The sequence below is a fragment of the Mugil cephalus genome, chromosome 23 (genome assembly GCF_022458985.1).
Source record: "Mugil cephalus isolate CIBA_MC_2020 chromosome 23, CIBA_Mcephalus_1.1, whole genome shotgun sequence".
Classification (NCBI taxonomy): domain Eukaryota; kingdom Metazoa; phylum Chordata; class Actinopteri; order Mugiliformes; family Mugilidae; genus Mugil; species Mugil cephalus.
In genome coordinates, this window is record NC_061792.1 from 11,395,602 (window position 1) to 11,412,047 (window position 16,446).

Below are 16,446 nucleotides of genomic sequence, written 5' to 3' on the forward strand. Positions count from 1 at the left end.
TGTTTATTGTGCCCAGTTTTGTCACTGGGCTTCCTTTCTGTGCTTTTGCTTTCTTCTGATGTGACTAAATATATAATATCTTTACTGGTTTCTGATTTATTTAATGAAAACTTAAGAGTGTCCGAATTTTTCACATATAGTTTTGGGAGCATGTTGTACACCCGTGCAATGTGTTGTACATTTATGGGTTTAAATGTTTCCATAGTTTGCCAAATTTTATCATCCTCTTTTGGGTTTTCATCACATAGTGTTGTTTCATTCTGGTATAGCTAAATGTCTAATATTGGTTCACATATACACATATACGGTAGTTTCGGATGCATTTAGCATCACTAAGAAATGTGTACGTTGTTTTTATTGCTTTAGAGGTTCCCAAAGGTTGTTCACTTTTGCTTCTCTGTTAGGTTTCCATGCTACAGTCTTGTTTTATTCAACTTTAAACTACATTTTTAATATTTTTATTGGCTCTTGGTTAAAACTCTACAATTGTAGACTGTGAAATGCATTGTGCATTGATTACTTCAGGCCAGGAACCACCAACTGATTAAGTAGGGACCCCCTACCTACTATATGTGCTCTATATTAAAGTAGTGCTATTTATAAATCTACATTATTATTATCTTTTTGCATGGATCAAATTTTTTCAGTTCATGTGCAACATTAGGGCAGCCGTAGTGTCTTCTCCCTCCATTTATGAAAATATGTTGGATTCATGTTAATGTGTATTTAAAGGAATTTAAATTTGTGTGGGATCACTGTTTGGGGAAAATTAAAAACATGTATATATAAAAAATGCCTAATCAATCAAAGATATTACAACCCCTCTGATGTACCTTCGTGGACCTCCTAGGGGTCGCGGACCCCCTGTTGAAGATCCATGCTTCTTCCCTGTAACTACATGTAAAATATTTGTAGTGGTTCCTGATTCATGTGGTTAAATTGCAGACTGTAACTCCTTAACTTGTTGCCCAAATAAATTTAAGCTATAATTGGGAACCACCTGGAGGCCTGACCTGGAAACAGGTCATGCTACGTTCTAGGATCCTAAAACAAAGCTGTACAAAATGATTCATAACACCAGCTGTGTTGGATTATTTCGACTATATCAACTTTACCACACATGGTTGACCGTCCTGGGCTCAGTGTGTCTCAATCCCGCCGTCACAGGCTGCATTTCTCAGGCCTCTTTCTCATGTGACTGGATCCGAAGCAGGGATTACTGTGCCCCCTTTTGGCTGCAAATCAGCACTGCATTGTCATTCAGAGGAGCTTCATTAGGGGGGACCTCGGCGCGAGTTCCCGGCGAGTTAAGTGACGTGATCATTAGAGTGATTAGATTGATCGTGGCCGGGAGGCCGATCGGAGGGAGAAAACGTTTCGAAGGTGGCTTCGTCGTATGGAAATCTCGCGGAGGCTTGCGTTTAAATCCTGCTCCCGACAAATGAACTGCCATGATTGTGTCAGTTTGTCCCTGTGTTGAATCTGAGACTCGGGGCCATTCATCACGGAGGAGAGCCACATCCCCCCCCCCTCCTCACCCCACCCTCTCCCTCTCTCTCAGGATTCAGTGATGAGGCATGAATGAAGAAAAATGACAGAGAGACGGGGCTCGTCCACCATCTATCACCGAGCAACAGGGGCTGACCACTGTATGCACAGCCATCAAACGCTGCTCCTGCTCTGGTTCCTTGTTGCTTATTCTATGTAGCGCTGCCAAACACCATGAATCAAACTGGCTTGACTTTGTGGCAAAAACATCGCTGCCGTGTCCTACAGTGATTTAGAAGGCTTCAGCAGGATTTCAGATTTCTGATTGATTTTAACACCGTGCGGCTCAGCTCCAGATTTTTTTTTTTCTTTCCTTTTTTCTTTTCCAGCTGTTTGTATTTTTAGCGCCTCTTTTAAGAAGTCCTTCTTCCCTCAACGGGGGAGAAAGGGAGAAAAAAAAAGAGAAAAAAGGTCCGCCTGTTTGGAGTTTACAGGATCAGAGAGGAGGTAAATATCATTTCCATAACATTTGAACCAGTTAACCATGAGCACAATACAGAGAAACACCACTGTAAGCGCCTGACAACGCCAATGAGGCGGGAACTCTGTGATTTGCCGCTCCGCCAAAGAGGAAGGAAGCGAGCGAAAACATGGAGGGGGTGAGGGGTCAACCGCGCTCTCCCTGCATCACTTTCCAAGCGGCCCCCCTCAAGCGCTGGTGGTGTTTTAGGTACCTCACTTTAGGGGGAGGCCTGACGGATGCCGTCCCCAAGGTGAATGGAAAGAATAGCATTAGGCTGCACCGCGCTGCCGGGGGAGAGCTCCACCGCTTTGGGTGATTCATCTATCGATTATTTCTAGCCAAGCATGGAGGTCCCATGTAAACACACATATATTAGCGAGGTCTACGCATGTGGATCCAGCCCGAGCTCGCCTCGGGCCTCCTGCGCTGCGGAAAAAAATAAAAAATAAAAACGCACGGCGAGATACATCAGATGGAGAGCTAAATAGAGATGAATGGAAAAGATGAAGGAATAAATAAATGATAAACGCGCATTAGCTCTATTTGTGTGGGCCAGCGATTACGGTATTGATTTGTGTGTTTTTTATTTTTTTTGGATGTACTCACATTTCAGTATGTAGGCCAAGTGAGAGTTTTAAGTTTATGTTTGCACAACTTGAAGCACTAAAGGCATCCATGTTTTATCATGAACAGTATCTACATATCGATAGTATTGATACCAAGGCCAGTATCGTTATCGGATCGATACTAGCTTGCTGAAATCGATACTTTTGTTACAGTTTCTCTTCTATACGCCGAGCAAATCATTCGTCACAGAGTTCATGTGAGCGCAGCTTCTCTCCAAATCTGTGCGCTGCTGCAGTAAAAGGTGGATATGGACAGAGTATCGATATCGGTATCACTAGGCCTACATTTATTTCCAGTATCGCCCAGCCCTACTACTCATGCGGACATTTCCCAGCTATGAATCGTGGGTAAAGGCTGGCAAATTATCTTTAAGTTGGATTTTGATGAGCCTACAATTAAGATGGGGGCTAACTCAACTTTTCATGCTAACGCTAAATGATGCACAACCAGGTCAAAGGTGTCTAAGCCTCAACGTTTTTCAGGCCACGGACTAGATTAAGTAGGGACCCCCCACCTACTGTATGTGTGCTACATTAAACTCGGCCTCGTGCTTTTTATAAATATACATTGTTATTAACATTCTGCATTAAATATGAAGATATTCAAATAATGCACTCGTTCAAATATTCAAATATAGAGTGGCCGTGCAGCTGCCACACACAAAAACATAACTGACATAAACATATATACGTGCATGGGATTTCACCTGGGGACTGAATAGGAACTCTTTAAATTTATGGGGGAAAATTAAAAAAATACATATATATATAAAAAGGCAAATCAACCAAAGATTTTGCGACCCCTCTGCTGTGCCTCCATGGACCCTCTAGGGGTCACGGACCCCCTGTTGAAGACCTATGGTCCGAGCTCATGATCAAATGGTTTTTAGGACTTTGCAGGAGTAGATGCTGCACACATGCTCACAAGGAAACGTGACGAGCGGAAGAGGAACTGCTCCGTTTATGGATAAACCGATTATCAATCCCCCAGACTTGGGGAATTTACCGAGGTGCAAGCGAAGCGTGAACCGGCCTGAAGCGGACTCGCTGAGCAAATCTTTTCATTAGCTAATCCTGCGTGTGCTCATTACCGTTTCTCCTCAAAGTAAAACAAGGCTCTTCTATTCAAATCAATTCGGAGCACACTTTTTTTTTTTTTTGTTTATTCTGCTGTCGATGGTTTGGAACGCTTCCAAAATCCTGGAGAGCTTCCAGTGTTTGGAGGATCAGTGGCTCAAATCAAACTAATTCATTCATTCATTTTTATATTATGTCTTCTGCAGTAGGATTTTATATGCATGTTGTCTCCTCTATTTTAGTTCACCTTTATAAGGCTACAATGAAGTGTCTTTGTTTTGCCCGTCAGTGTCGTGTACACACAGAGTCCCTTCTCCCTGTTTGTTCAGGTGTCTATGTCCATCCATTGTGTCTGAACAGAGGCGTCCTCCAGGATTTAGTCAGCGCCTCGCTTCTTCTCGGAGGTTTATCGGAACCGATGGCATCACCTAGCGTCACTACCTGGATCCCGAATGCACGAGACAGAGTAGCATTTCACGTTGCGCCGCATTACGAACCCAGCTTTCTTTTGTCTGCATAATCACGAGCAGCGGATCTCGGGTTGAGATTCAACCTTTCCGTGCTAAAAGAGGATAATGCCAGAGTTGTCACTTACATTGGATATCATTGCACCGGGCAGGAAAAGAGCTTCTCTCTTGCATGTGTTTCTTTTCCTGCAGACTTTTTTTTTTTTTTCCTCTTTCTTTCTATAAACGTTAGACGTGGCTCTTTCTCCCTTAGGGGCGGTAATGGCATTCTCCATGACAACGGCGGTGTGACATGGCTGTGCCCTTGAGGGCCAGGCGCCCCCTCTGGGGGAAGCGCTGCGGAAACACGACAGGGTCAACGGTCACCTCCCATCATCCACCAGCAACCCATCCTCCTCTCTCCCTCTCTCTCTCTCTTTCCCTCTCTCTGTTCAGGTGGAGCAGGGGATGTTAGAGAGAAAAAGAAAGTCTTGAAGCGAGCCCACTCAGTCCAGGCCTGGCAAACGAGGAGCTTTAGCCACAGGCGGTTCTGGCTAGGTCTCTACCTCGCATAGCTCCTTGCTGTTCCTCCAAGGCCAGGGCTGGATCAATACGTATAGTAGCGCAGATTCTTTTGGCACCCAAGTATAGCTGTGCAGTATTGCCCCGAGGTGTGGGTCCGTTAAAGACATCAGAGTGTGTGCATGTGAGCAAAGTGGACTGAGTTTATTCAGGAAGGTGCTGAAATGCTTCCAACAAGGAGTTTTTCTTATTTATTTATTTTTTTTACAACTGGAAATGCAGGAAATTCTCCACATTAAATATTCCTTTTTTTTTTTTTTTATTCTAGGAACACCCATGAATTCTTTAACAGAGACAGCCTTCAGGAAAAATAAACATTTAGACAGAATTTGACAGAATTTCATCCGTGGCTACAGAGTAAATCTTAAACAATATTTACTATTCTTTCTTTTTTTTTTTTTTAAGTATCCACTTGTGAAACAACCACCAGAACAGAACAGACAGTGTGAAAGCAAGCTCACGCACAATTTTCATTTCAGAAGCAATGCTCTTCTGCCACCTGGTGACTGAAACGCGAAACGCGGCCCATGTCTTTGGAGGCTAAAAGTGCACGTCCTGAAGGAGAAAACAAAGCCTAGAAGTGCGGTGACACACACACAAAAAAAGAGCCCTTACGTCAGTGCTTCGTCCGTCTTGGCACGGGTTAAATGAAAATGTAAAAGGAAGTAAAGAAAAAAAAAACAGGACGAGGCCATTTCAACAACTCATGTCCTGTACGTTTGGCATCCTCCATAACAGAGAGAAAAAAGAAGATTCTGTTTAATCTGCACAAAGAAACGGTAGTGTTTGCCTCTCACAGTTCGTGGAAATGAGCGTTTAAGATATTTAGAGGAAGCGTGGAGACCCTCGGGTGTCCTCGGTCAACTCTGGACCCACAACTAAAACAAGGACATCCATTCAAAGATGTGTGAGGAAGGAGGTCAGGCACCTGAAGAAGAAAAAACAGAAGTGTTTACAAATCATATCTTTCAGATATGCGGCACCTCTGTGGACGCCCTAGGCGGTAGAAGCAGGAGGGCCTGAAGCAAACATTGGTTCTGTTATGGACAGAATTGCACTTGTTATCAAGTAGTTTTATTCAAAGAATATTTAATAAGTCCTTTCTCTGATATGTCTGACGTGAAAGCTATGGTACTCCACTCACCGTACTGGTATGTTGTAAGTGGACCTGGAGACGGGAGCGTGGTGTGTGGTCCAATGGAGACCGGAGGGCCCAAACCTTTCTGGCGAGAGCGCTGGACGGCCATCGCCACCGCCTCGGCAAACCTGGACGGCGCTGCCTTCGGCTCGTCCGGAGGCTGGTCGGGTTTGGCCGAAGGAACATCTTGGCGTGCTGCGCCACTCGGGGTGGGAGGAGTTGGTGGCGGAGACGATGGCGAAGGAGGAGCTGGATCTCCTCTCTGGTCCTCCATGACTTCATCGTTGAAAAAGACGGGAGGGGGAGGGGGAGGGAAGCTGACGTCCACCTCCTCTTCTTCTGCTTCCTCGTCTTGAGCCACTTCCTCCTCAGTGTTGGTGTCACCAGAGCATGGACTACAGTGGTCCATGTCTGTGCTGGGGCTCTGATCTTCTTGGCTGATCTGAGTCTCACTAAATTCTCCATCGCTGCAATCAGACGGCATCACCTCAGGTTCTTCCGCTTCGTTCTCCTCTGTCACCGTGTCCTCAACCTCATGCGGAGCTTTGACTGGACCTGTACAATCATCTAGATGCTGTAGAGGAGGAGCTGGAAGCTGGGCAGGACTGGGAGAAGGAGTTTCAATCTTTGATGTGTCAGATGAAAGTTCGTCCTCCACGCTCTCCACCTCAGCTTCATCTTCTTTTAGAGTCAGACTCTGGTCTGGAACATCTAGTTTCGGTTCTGGATCCGGCTTCTTCGGGGGAACTACTTTAAAGGTGGTCAGCCTCCTCCTCTCAACGGGATCCTCCCAGCCGCTCTCAGCTTTCAGAACACAGTCGAGCTCCTCACAGAAACCCCCGTCGTCTGAGCCCGTCGGCGTCGTGGCCATGGCGGAGGAGCCGTGGTGGAACTTGTGAAAGGTGGCGGAGCTCCTCAGACGTTTGACCAGCGTTCCTTTAGAAACGGACGACGTCAGGACTTTGGCAAGAGCAGAGCGGGCGTCGGACAAGTCCTTCCCACGGAATGAAGGCAGATAGGGGTCGGCCACTTCGTGGAGGTGAGCCAGGGAGGAGTGTGAGAAGTGTGAGAAGTGTGGCCGTGAGGGACGCGGCGGTGAAGAGGAGGACGGAGATATTTTTACAGAGTCTGACTCATCTTTTTCTCTCGGCTCCTCTGGAGTGTTCAGGGAGTCTAGAGTCCCTGGAGAAACAGGAAACACTTAGCAACACGTTTTCATCGGAATTATTCAAATTAACAGACCTCAAACCTCAGTCTTTAAATATCCATTTGCAGATAATGTATCTTAATGAAATATAGCCTGAAATCTATCATTCTACAGTCCAAACTCTGGAACAGCAAAACTTGTTTTTAGAAGTGGTCAAAGATTTGCTAAAAAAATGCAAGATTTTAGCAAATTATTAACAGAATTCTGTGTGTGTATGTTCACAAACAAACATCGCAGATCTAGGGTATTTGAATTACCGTAACTCACCGATGGACAAATAAAGTGTGGCTGAACCACTGACTGTATATACTATGGACAAACCCATCTTGACACCATCCATTAAATTGTGAACCTTGAAATTGAAGCCCAAAGTGCGCGGAGGCTGCGGTCGCCATGTTGAATGAGGTTTACTCCGCCCATACTTGGATATTTAAAATATGGACGTGGAGGGGGGTCGTGTCACCTGTTGAGACCTGCCCACCCAACTCTCTGCTAACTGTTAGCTCAGGCTACCACTGGTCACTCAATTCATGCCCTTAATTATGCAAAATTTTAAACCTGAAGAAAAACATAAACGACCAGGCTGTAAACATGTTTAATGATGCTGTAAAAGCTGTAAAAGAGATTTTCTCTCTTTTTGAGCCTCCAGTGGCCGCTCCATGAACTGCAGTTTTTTGCACTTCCGCGTGGGCTTCGTCGCTCATCATTACGGTAACGATGACGCACGGGTGACGTCGGCTGCAGGCTGAGGTGCGACGTAAGACAGGGGAGATCCAGGAAGAGAGAGCAGTTTGGAGGAATTTGTTGATAACCCCTCCAGATGTCAAGAAAGTCTTCCAGACAGTGTTCAGCCACACTTTGGATTTTGCCAATAGCGCATAATCACTGTGAGTTACGGTAATTCAAAAACCTCCAGCTTTAACGCTGGTGATTCATTCGGTTAATAGAAAGTGTAATAATAGAAGTGTCCGAATACTTTTGAAGCAGACTGAAGTAGCCACTTTCTGGTTAAGACATATTGTTATATTCAGACATATTTTTTGAATTAAAAAAAAGTATTAAATAGTCACTTTTACTTTAATACTAGAAATGATGTGGAAAACTTCGACGAATGAATAACGAGAGGAATCGAGGTGAAAGGATGCAACTTAAATATATTAAAAACATTAATATACCACAGCAAGTTCAACTACGAGGTTAAGAAATGAACGAGCATGCAACACAAAATCACATTTTACAACTTAATTTACTTAATAATCCTCCTCTTGGTCTGGTTTGGTTTAAAATAATTAGTTAGCAAAATTGAAAACATTATTATTGAGGTAATGTACACACACTTAAAAAAGAAAAAAAAAAGAAAAGAAGAAGAGTTACAGAATATACACCAAAATTAAAAATAAAAACACACGAGCAGAATAAAACTTAAAAACGGTACAAATATACAGCATGTGTGTGCAGCAGGCAACAGTGACACGTCCATAAAAGCCACAAAGGTGGGAAGGAGGAAGAAGAGGCCGACTGAAGGAGGAGGAGGATGGAGAGAAGGAGTGAGGACGGTGGAAGGAGTAGAGGAAAAGGAGGCAGCAGCAGCAGCAGGAGCAGGAGCAGACCTCAACCACCTGGAAGCAGGGAGGAGAAAAAAAAAAAAAAGAAAAGCTTGAGACATTTCCAGGGGAAGCTGGTTTGAATCTCTCCACGATGAGGGAAATACAGATGCGAGGAATGTCGGAAGAAGCGTAGGAGGTCAGGAGTGTGTTTTCAGAGCCCGTCTGCTCTTAGCTGGGAGTTGTTTTTCCATCGTCTAATAGGAGCCAGCTCAGCAGTGTGGCTCAAAGAAAACACGCAGGGAGTAAAACAACACTCTGCCGAGGCTGGTTTGAGAATGATTTGTCTTGCATTTGTAATTACAGATATCCAATAACTCATGTCTAATAACACAAGTCGGTGAAAGCGGCGCATGTACAGATAGGAGCTAAACGCGGGCCACATGGGGAAGCATATCAGACTAATAGAGGGGAATGGAAGCTTGGACAATAGAGGGATTTATGTGGGAACGGATTGAAGCCAATATGATATGTGAACAAGGCTCCGGGTCACTTTAATTGCCCTGAACGGGGTTAAACTGTTACCGAGCAAAGCTGCGTTTTGTGCAGGATTTAACTGCTAAATCTTCCATTTGATGCCGCCGGCTTTGACATTTTAATCTTGATTTAACTTCAATCTCTCTTGACCCCCGGCGTGACTCCGACTGCGGCTGGAAGGATTTGGCAGATACGGGAATTCACCCCGCTCTAAACCCCCCTATTTGATTTAGATTGAAATACTGTAAAAGGTCAATTGGGATTATTTTACAAGCGCATTAAACGCCTGCTCCGCAGTTTCGGGCAGTCGCCACTGGATGGCGAAATAAGACACACTCTAATTTAGGGGGTTTTCAGGCCAAGGACCCCAAACTGATGGAGAGATTGAGTAGGAACCCCCTACCTACTATATGTGTTCTATATATAACTAGTGCAAATTATAAATATACATTATTATTATCATTCTGCATTCAAAACTAAGCTTTTGTGAACCCCTAGAATACCTCCTATTGAAGACCAGTTCTCTGATTTATCCCTTTTAATTAACCAGTAACAATATTTTAGGCTATTGCATAGCTCTGTTGTAAAATAATGAAGATTTTACCTTTAACGTCAGTGTCTGACTGCAGCTTCTGGAGTGTGTTTGCACAGGGAGGAGGTGGGGCCCTACGCTTGGTACTCCTTAAGGTAGAATCTGCAGACCTCTACAGAGAGACAGTGGTGTTATATTATTAGAGGATGTCCCAAATTTACCCAATCCATACCAGTGTTTTTCCTTTGTTTTGAAAATTCTTAGTTCTTAATAATGCAGCCTCTTCCTCCTCCTACCGGGTTTCTGTGCACTTTTAGAGACCCACCTGTGCTCCTCGTAAATGGCAGGTGCTGAGGTTGCTCGGGACGCTTTGCAACGCGCCCATGGGCGGCTGAGGGGCTCGCCTCTTCTTGGGCATGTCTGCGGTGAGGGTGTTAGAGGAGGGGGCGGCCTCTGAGTTCCTGCCGTCTGTCGTTTGTTTGCCGAGACCGGGAGACGCTGGAACACTCGCCGCACGAGCCTACCGAGAGAGAAACGTTTTTATGCGATGAATCTATAGCTAAAGCCGGAGTCCATTCCCAGCAGACTCACGACGTACCGCTTCGTGTTTCTTCTTCCTTCTTCTAAATAAGCTGAGGAATCCCGTGTTCTCCTTCTGTTTCTGTTTGTTATCTTGTAGTGGAGGAGGTGAGATGACCTCTGTTGGTGTGATAGCTGTTGCGGGCAGAGAAGCACAGGTTAATGTGGTCAGATGCATTATGACCACCTTACTAATATTGTGTAGGTCTGGGAAGTTTGGGATCTAGTGCCAGGTCAACACCTTGTGTTCTTCTTTGTGTTTTTTTTGAGTTGTTCCTAAACCGTTTTTGTGTGTGTGTGTCTGTGTCAGGCTGCATCCTGCTGGCGAAGGAGTGTCATTGCTATGGGGGGCCTGGCCTGGTCTAGGTGGGTGGCACAAGTAACATTCACACCAATGAAAGACAGGTCCGAAAAGTTCCCCAACAGAACTGTAACTGGTCATAATGTTGTGGCTGATCGAATCGGAGGTTTCGACAACGTTGGCGTCACACAATTTCAATCTATCTGGGTTCAGATCTGATGACTAGGGAGGCCCCTAAAGTCCAATGATATCACTGTGGATAGTAAGGGTGGGACAAAAATATCGATATGGCAATATATCGCGATTAATTTTGTTTTTTGACTCAATTTGTGCAGTGAATTATCACTGTCACCTGATGGACATATATACAACTTGTATCTCAAGCTGGATGTTTTTTCTAGGTGCACTATGTAGAATATTACAATATATCACAATATCATAATATATAATGTATATAATATAATCATATCATGACTCAAGTATCGCGATACATATCGTATCGTGACTCAAGTAACATGTTGTGACTCAAGTATCGTGATATGTATCGTATCGTGACTCAAATATCGTTATAAGTATGCATTCATCTGTCCATGTGACATTAGAAGATCAGAATAAGACACATTTTCACATATTTTTTTCTTTTCTTGTGTCCTCCAGCATACCTCCTTCAGACAGGTGCTTCCCTGCCGTATCTTTGGCGAACACTTCCCTCAGCCCGTGGTCATTTAAGGTCTTGGTCAGGTCCAGTGGCTCCTCAGACTGAGAGTCTCTCAGCAAGACGGTCGTCTCTACTTTAAACTCGCACTTGTCACACACCGCCGGCAGCAGCATCTCAAGAGGCAGCCTGGGATTCACCCGCACCACGGCCTTGTGCGACTTATTGTAGTTGATTAACAGGCGAACTGTTGCCTGCAAAGAAAAAGAAATACAGCTTTTAACCAATTTAACGTGTTTATTACACAAACTTTCACTTTATTTTTATACCTCAGGCATGTACGGCTGCCGGATCTTTTCCTCCATCCCTTTGGGCTTCAACACAATTTTGTCAGCTTCTAGCGAGCCGATGGGAGAGTTCGGCTTGAAGCTGATGTTGTTCTTGTTGGGCGAGAGAACCTCGACGGTGTAGTCGGAGGGATTCAGGTGGTAACTCGCGCAGAGTGTCACCAGCAAGTCCATCACCGCTTTGCTGTAAGGATGAAATGAAATGTAAACACTTAATCTTCTTTTTGAAGCTGATATGATACGAAAAAGTGAAATGAGCTACCTTCCGGGCACTGTGGCCTTCTTCTCCACCCCCCCTGGTAGAACCACACTCAGCAAGTGGTCCCTCTCCAGCGGATTCACCTGTTCATCCATCATCTCAACGGGCCTCAAGAGGACTCCCAGGATTCAGTCCTGTTCCTAATGTCAGGTAAACCTCCTGAGAGGGAGAAGAGATGCTCCAGCTGTTAAAACTGATCAATATCCTCTTAAAACCAGACGACTCAGCGGACTGAGCCACAGCCTCTCCACAGGATAGGAAGATCTCAAGAGTGTCGGTGCTGGTGTGAAATGTCTTACGGCAGCTTGAAAATTATGGGAATTTAAGGCCTGGCCACTACACTGCAGGGACCACTTAGAAATCCTATTCATTGTAGGGCGACAGCCGATTATTATTTTCATTGCCAATTAAATACGCAGTTAGTTTCGTCGGTTGCTGTCGATAAAAATTGTGAAATCTACCCATTTTGTGGCCATATTAAATATAATAGAACAAACAGATGTGTCCCTCCGTAAGAGTTTTTCTTTTGCCTTCATGTTTGCTCTGGAGGTTTCAGACCGATTTTGTAAAAAAAAATTCTCGAGACAATTTGTATCGTCATTGGCGCTATATAAACAAATTTGAATTTACATTAATGTTCTTCGTGCTAAAAACAATAAAAGAGATATCACTTTTGGCTAAAACTTTTGTAAATTTAAGATGAAATTCATCTAAACTCTTTTAAGTTGCTAATTCTGTTTCCTAAAAAGCAAAAATAAATATTTACCTGAATCGTTTCCTCGACCGAGTTGTATTTTCACGAACAAAAACAAACAAATAATAATAATTTAAAAAAAAGTAGGGTAACTTTGACGTGTTTACTAAACGGAGCAACTTCCGACGGAAACAAGCGGCTGTATTTAGACTGATTAGGACCAACTTCCTCGCCTCCCTCCGGGATTTTAGGCTGTCTCTGCCTCCACCTTTGACCCTGCGCGGTTCTCTTCCATCGCCATAGGAACAAGCGCCTCCAAACGGTTCGTGTCGACGCCCTCGCAGTATTTAAAGGCGTTCAACGGAGCGTGCCATCCCAACAGCTGTGCGCGTATCTGCTCATCAACATTGTATGTGCGCGGTTTGTTGTTAGTTTGGTAGGAGGGGGGGAAGTGCGTCTGTTTTATGAGAGCCGGCTCTTTGGCCACGGCTCCCAAAGAAGAGCCGGCTCTTTCGGCTCCCGAACGGCTCTTTATGGAGGGTACGTACGTTACGTCACAGCTAGCGAAGTGGCAAAAAGCGTGGAGATTAGCAGCGTTAGTTTGAATCAAAGGCTTTTATAATGTCTAACTTGTAAAATTAATTTAAATTTATATCTTTACAGATATCTGCCAAAGAAGAGACAAGTAAATGGATTGCTGCATTAGAAACAACTGGAATCCAGGCACAGAAACCTGGTGTTGTAGCTCACATTTAGGTTAATATATTATGTTAGGTAATATTAATATAATATATATATATATATATATTTATCGTAACTGAAATGACCTAAAACTAACTGAAACTGATCCATACTAGTTCGTATGGATCATTGTTTGATTTGATAATCCACATTATTCTGGTCTCGCTGTATTTACTGACATTTTACATTAAGCTATATTTATTTTCATTTATCATTACTTTCATTTAAACCGCCTTCGTTCTTGCATTGTTTCAACATAAGCCATTAATGACCACCTTTCTCGCACTGCTTTGACATAAACTGAACATTATAACAGTCATGAAACGAGTCTTAATTGAATTATTTATTACTTAACGTCCTCCAAATTGAGCATACAGTTGAAAGACCATGGTCATGAAACTAGATTTAATGTAATTTTATTATTTTGCTTCCTCCAAATGTATCATACAGGTGAATTACATCTATACTAATGCTATTTCAACATAAACTGGCCATGACAGCAGCCGTAAAACTATTTACTGCAGAACAATTACATTAGAATGCGTTCGCTTTTCTAAATGTACCTAATGAAGTGGCCGCTAAGTGTATTTAAACATTTACACACGTTTAAGACAGAAAATAAGTTAAATTGAAATCATTTAGCATAATATACATCAGCACAATCATAGAGTTTGTCATTAATTTAGCTTTAATTCACTCGTTTACGTATTGAGACTGAATTAATTTCCTGCTAAATAGATGAACAGTTCATTATAAAAGCACGTAATTAGAGGAAACTGAGCCTGCATCCACGACTACTGTGTCCTAACGTGTACAGCACCAGGTCTTCAGCCATGTTGTTCAGACAGTAATGCTGAGTTCCAAATAAGATTACTCAGTTTCCTGAGTAAGAGGGATTAGTGCTGTTAAAAGGCTGCGTCTCTTCATGCTACCGCACTCATAAAAAAATAACACTCATTGAGCCGGAGCTTCTTTTTTTTTATGCACTAACCTGTGTCCGCAGATAGTTCCCATTCTCTTTCAGCTTTCTCTTCTCTGTTATTCTGCTGTAGGAGGAGAGATGTAGAGGAGGGAGGGAGGGAAAGAGGGAGGGAGGGAGTGAGCAGGAAATTCAGTCCCAGTGTAATCCCTGTTTTAGTAGCCAAGCCTGTCACACCTATAGGCCCTGCCCAGTCATGTGACACCACTTTGCATGTCTGGGGTTTGTCTGTTTGTGTATGCTTTGTGGGTGGTGGTGTTGGTGGTGGTGGTGGAGTGGGGAGGTGGGAGCATGCACCAGGTAACTTGTGCACCAGCCTGTTTGTTTGTGCAAACGCCTCTAATCCATATAAGCTACTGATCGGCTCTATAGGATCTGGCTGAAGTATTGCTGATCAACTACAGTCCGTCTCGCTGTATAGCGTGCAGACACACTGGGCTTCATCTCCCAAGCTGTGCTGCTCAATACTCACATACTCAAACTCAACATTAAGTTTTAAGTGATTTCAGCTACAGCAGCGAATCGATAATAATTAAAAAAAAATAAAAAATAAAAAAGCAGTGGGCAGTATCTCACCTGACAGTATAATCTAGAATTGGCCTTTCACTTTTGCCCAACACTGCTTTTGCTGTCTTACTGCTACTCACTGTCACTGTTTGCTCCTCCACCTTCTTACATAACTGTGCTGCAAAGTCAGTCGTCTCAGGGCAGTGAAGGTCTCTGACTGTGTAGACATGCCTGAAGGAGCATTTTGAGCCTCTAATTTAGCATTTAGGCCGATTTTTTGGCCTAGACTGTAGGTGTTCAACATGAGGTCCCCAACCCCTTATGGGTCCGCGGTGGGAAGTGTAGGAGGGTCGCAAAATTGCAAAAATTGGTTGATTAGACATTTTTTAAATATATTTTATAAATTTCCCCCCACAATTTCCTGGCTTGGCTACGCTACTGTTACACATTTTATGAAACCTGTGTATATTTGACCCCTGTAATATTGAATGCAAAATGATGATAATAATAATGGATTTTTATAAATAGCACTTGGTCGATTTTAAAATAGAACGCCTATATAGTGGGTATTTGGCCTGAAAAACGTTGAATACCCCTGGCCTAGACTGTATAAAAAAGGTCCGAAACCTCCGTTACCTTTGAGGACCACATTTGAAGCTCAGTGTGGTGGCTCTGGCTGTTGCCATCTTGGCCTGAATGACGCAGTTGGCACTGAGGCAGACGGTTATGGACCTGTGACAGCACCCACCTGTCGCTCAAAGCTGCCACTCCCTACATTACACATAATTTTAACCTCCAATATAATTTAACTGTTGTGTAGTAATCCCTGTAAACTGGATCATGAGTGAGATGGGGCAGATTATCATGCTAATGCTAATTTAAATTCAAGAAAATACCCTCAACAGCATTACTTTGAGCATGTCACACTACTACACCAACATTAAACTAAGATGGTTAGCATGGTTGTTTTCTTGTCATTGAGAACAGGTCATTTTAACATGCTAATGCTAAACTGAGATGGTGAACATGGTACACAGGTTAGCTTGGGTGGGTGGTTTGACCAGGTGAATGACAGCTGTCTTGTTTTGTTTAATGAAAAGAAATGAAAATTGAACGAACGTTAGCATGACTTTAGCATTCTAGCTTGACAGTAAAGCCTCAAAAAGCTGCTAGCATGGCTGCACACACCTGATCGTGCTTGACCATTGAATTATCTTTGCATTTCTTTATTTAATACAAATTATTGGATATAATCTTATGTTCATCCAGTCAAGCTTATTGTTGCACATCTTTTTTTTTATCATCCAGAGAAGGATTTATGTTTCTTGATAATGTGTGACTCGTCAAAGATGATGTTTTGTGAGACACTAGTGGATTTTAGGGAGTCCCATTACTGTCATGAAGCAGGCTAATGTAGCATCACATCTTGATTAATCTGCAAACAGTAGGTATGCAGTAAAGCGGGAGTTTAATCAAATGAAGTGCGGTGAACACACGTCCACGCCAACAGTAATCTTGTAATCTCATTGTGTAGTCTGACAGCGGAGATTCATTGAGCTTCTGCCGTAGCAGCGCTGGCTGCACTAAACAGATCCCCGTGTGACGGTCGAGGTTAATGAACTTCTCCTCATGACTAAGAGCTGAGCAGAAAGACTGCTCAGTGACACCGCGCAGTCTGTCGCTC

General features: G+C 43.5%; 1 protein-coding gene across 3 annotated transcripts; it reads right to left on the minus strand.

Moving 5' to 3' along the window:
* Nucleotides 1-4,949: 4,949 nt before the first annotated feature.
* LOC125000880 (verprolin-like) lies at nucleotides 4,950-14,347 on the minus strand. 3 transcript variants are annotated; one of them, XM_047576627.1, is made up of 9 exons: nucleotides 14,268-14,347; nucleotides 11,845-12,000; nucleotides 11,565-11,766; nucleotides 11,243-11,489; nucleotides 10,299-10,417; nucleotides 10,026-10,220; nucleotides 9,773-9,872; nucleotides 5,887-7,062; nucleotides 4,950-5,670 (listed from the first exon to the last, which is right to left on the minus strand). In XM_047576627.1, exons 2-9 carry the CDS (start codon nucleotides 11,937-11,939, stop codon nucleotides 5,663-5,665), a joined length of 2,142 nt encoding a protein of 713 aa, XP_047432583.1. In that variant the 5' UTR covers nucleotides 11,940-12,000; nucleotides 14,268-14,347; the 3' UTR covers nucleotides 4,950-5,662. The 3 variants fall into 3 exon arrangements, with proteins under 3 accessions (XP_047432583.1, XP_047432581.1, XP_047432584.1); XM_047576625.1 differs by lacking the exon at nucleotides 14,268-14,347 and adding an exon at nucleotides 12,608-13,008; XM_047576628.1 differs by lacking the exon at nucleotides 14,268-14,347 and adding an exon at nucleotides 12,608-13,007 and having other exon boundaries at nucleotides 10,299-10,414.
* Nucleotides 14,348-16,446: the final 2,099 nt, after the last annotated feature.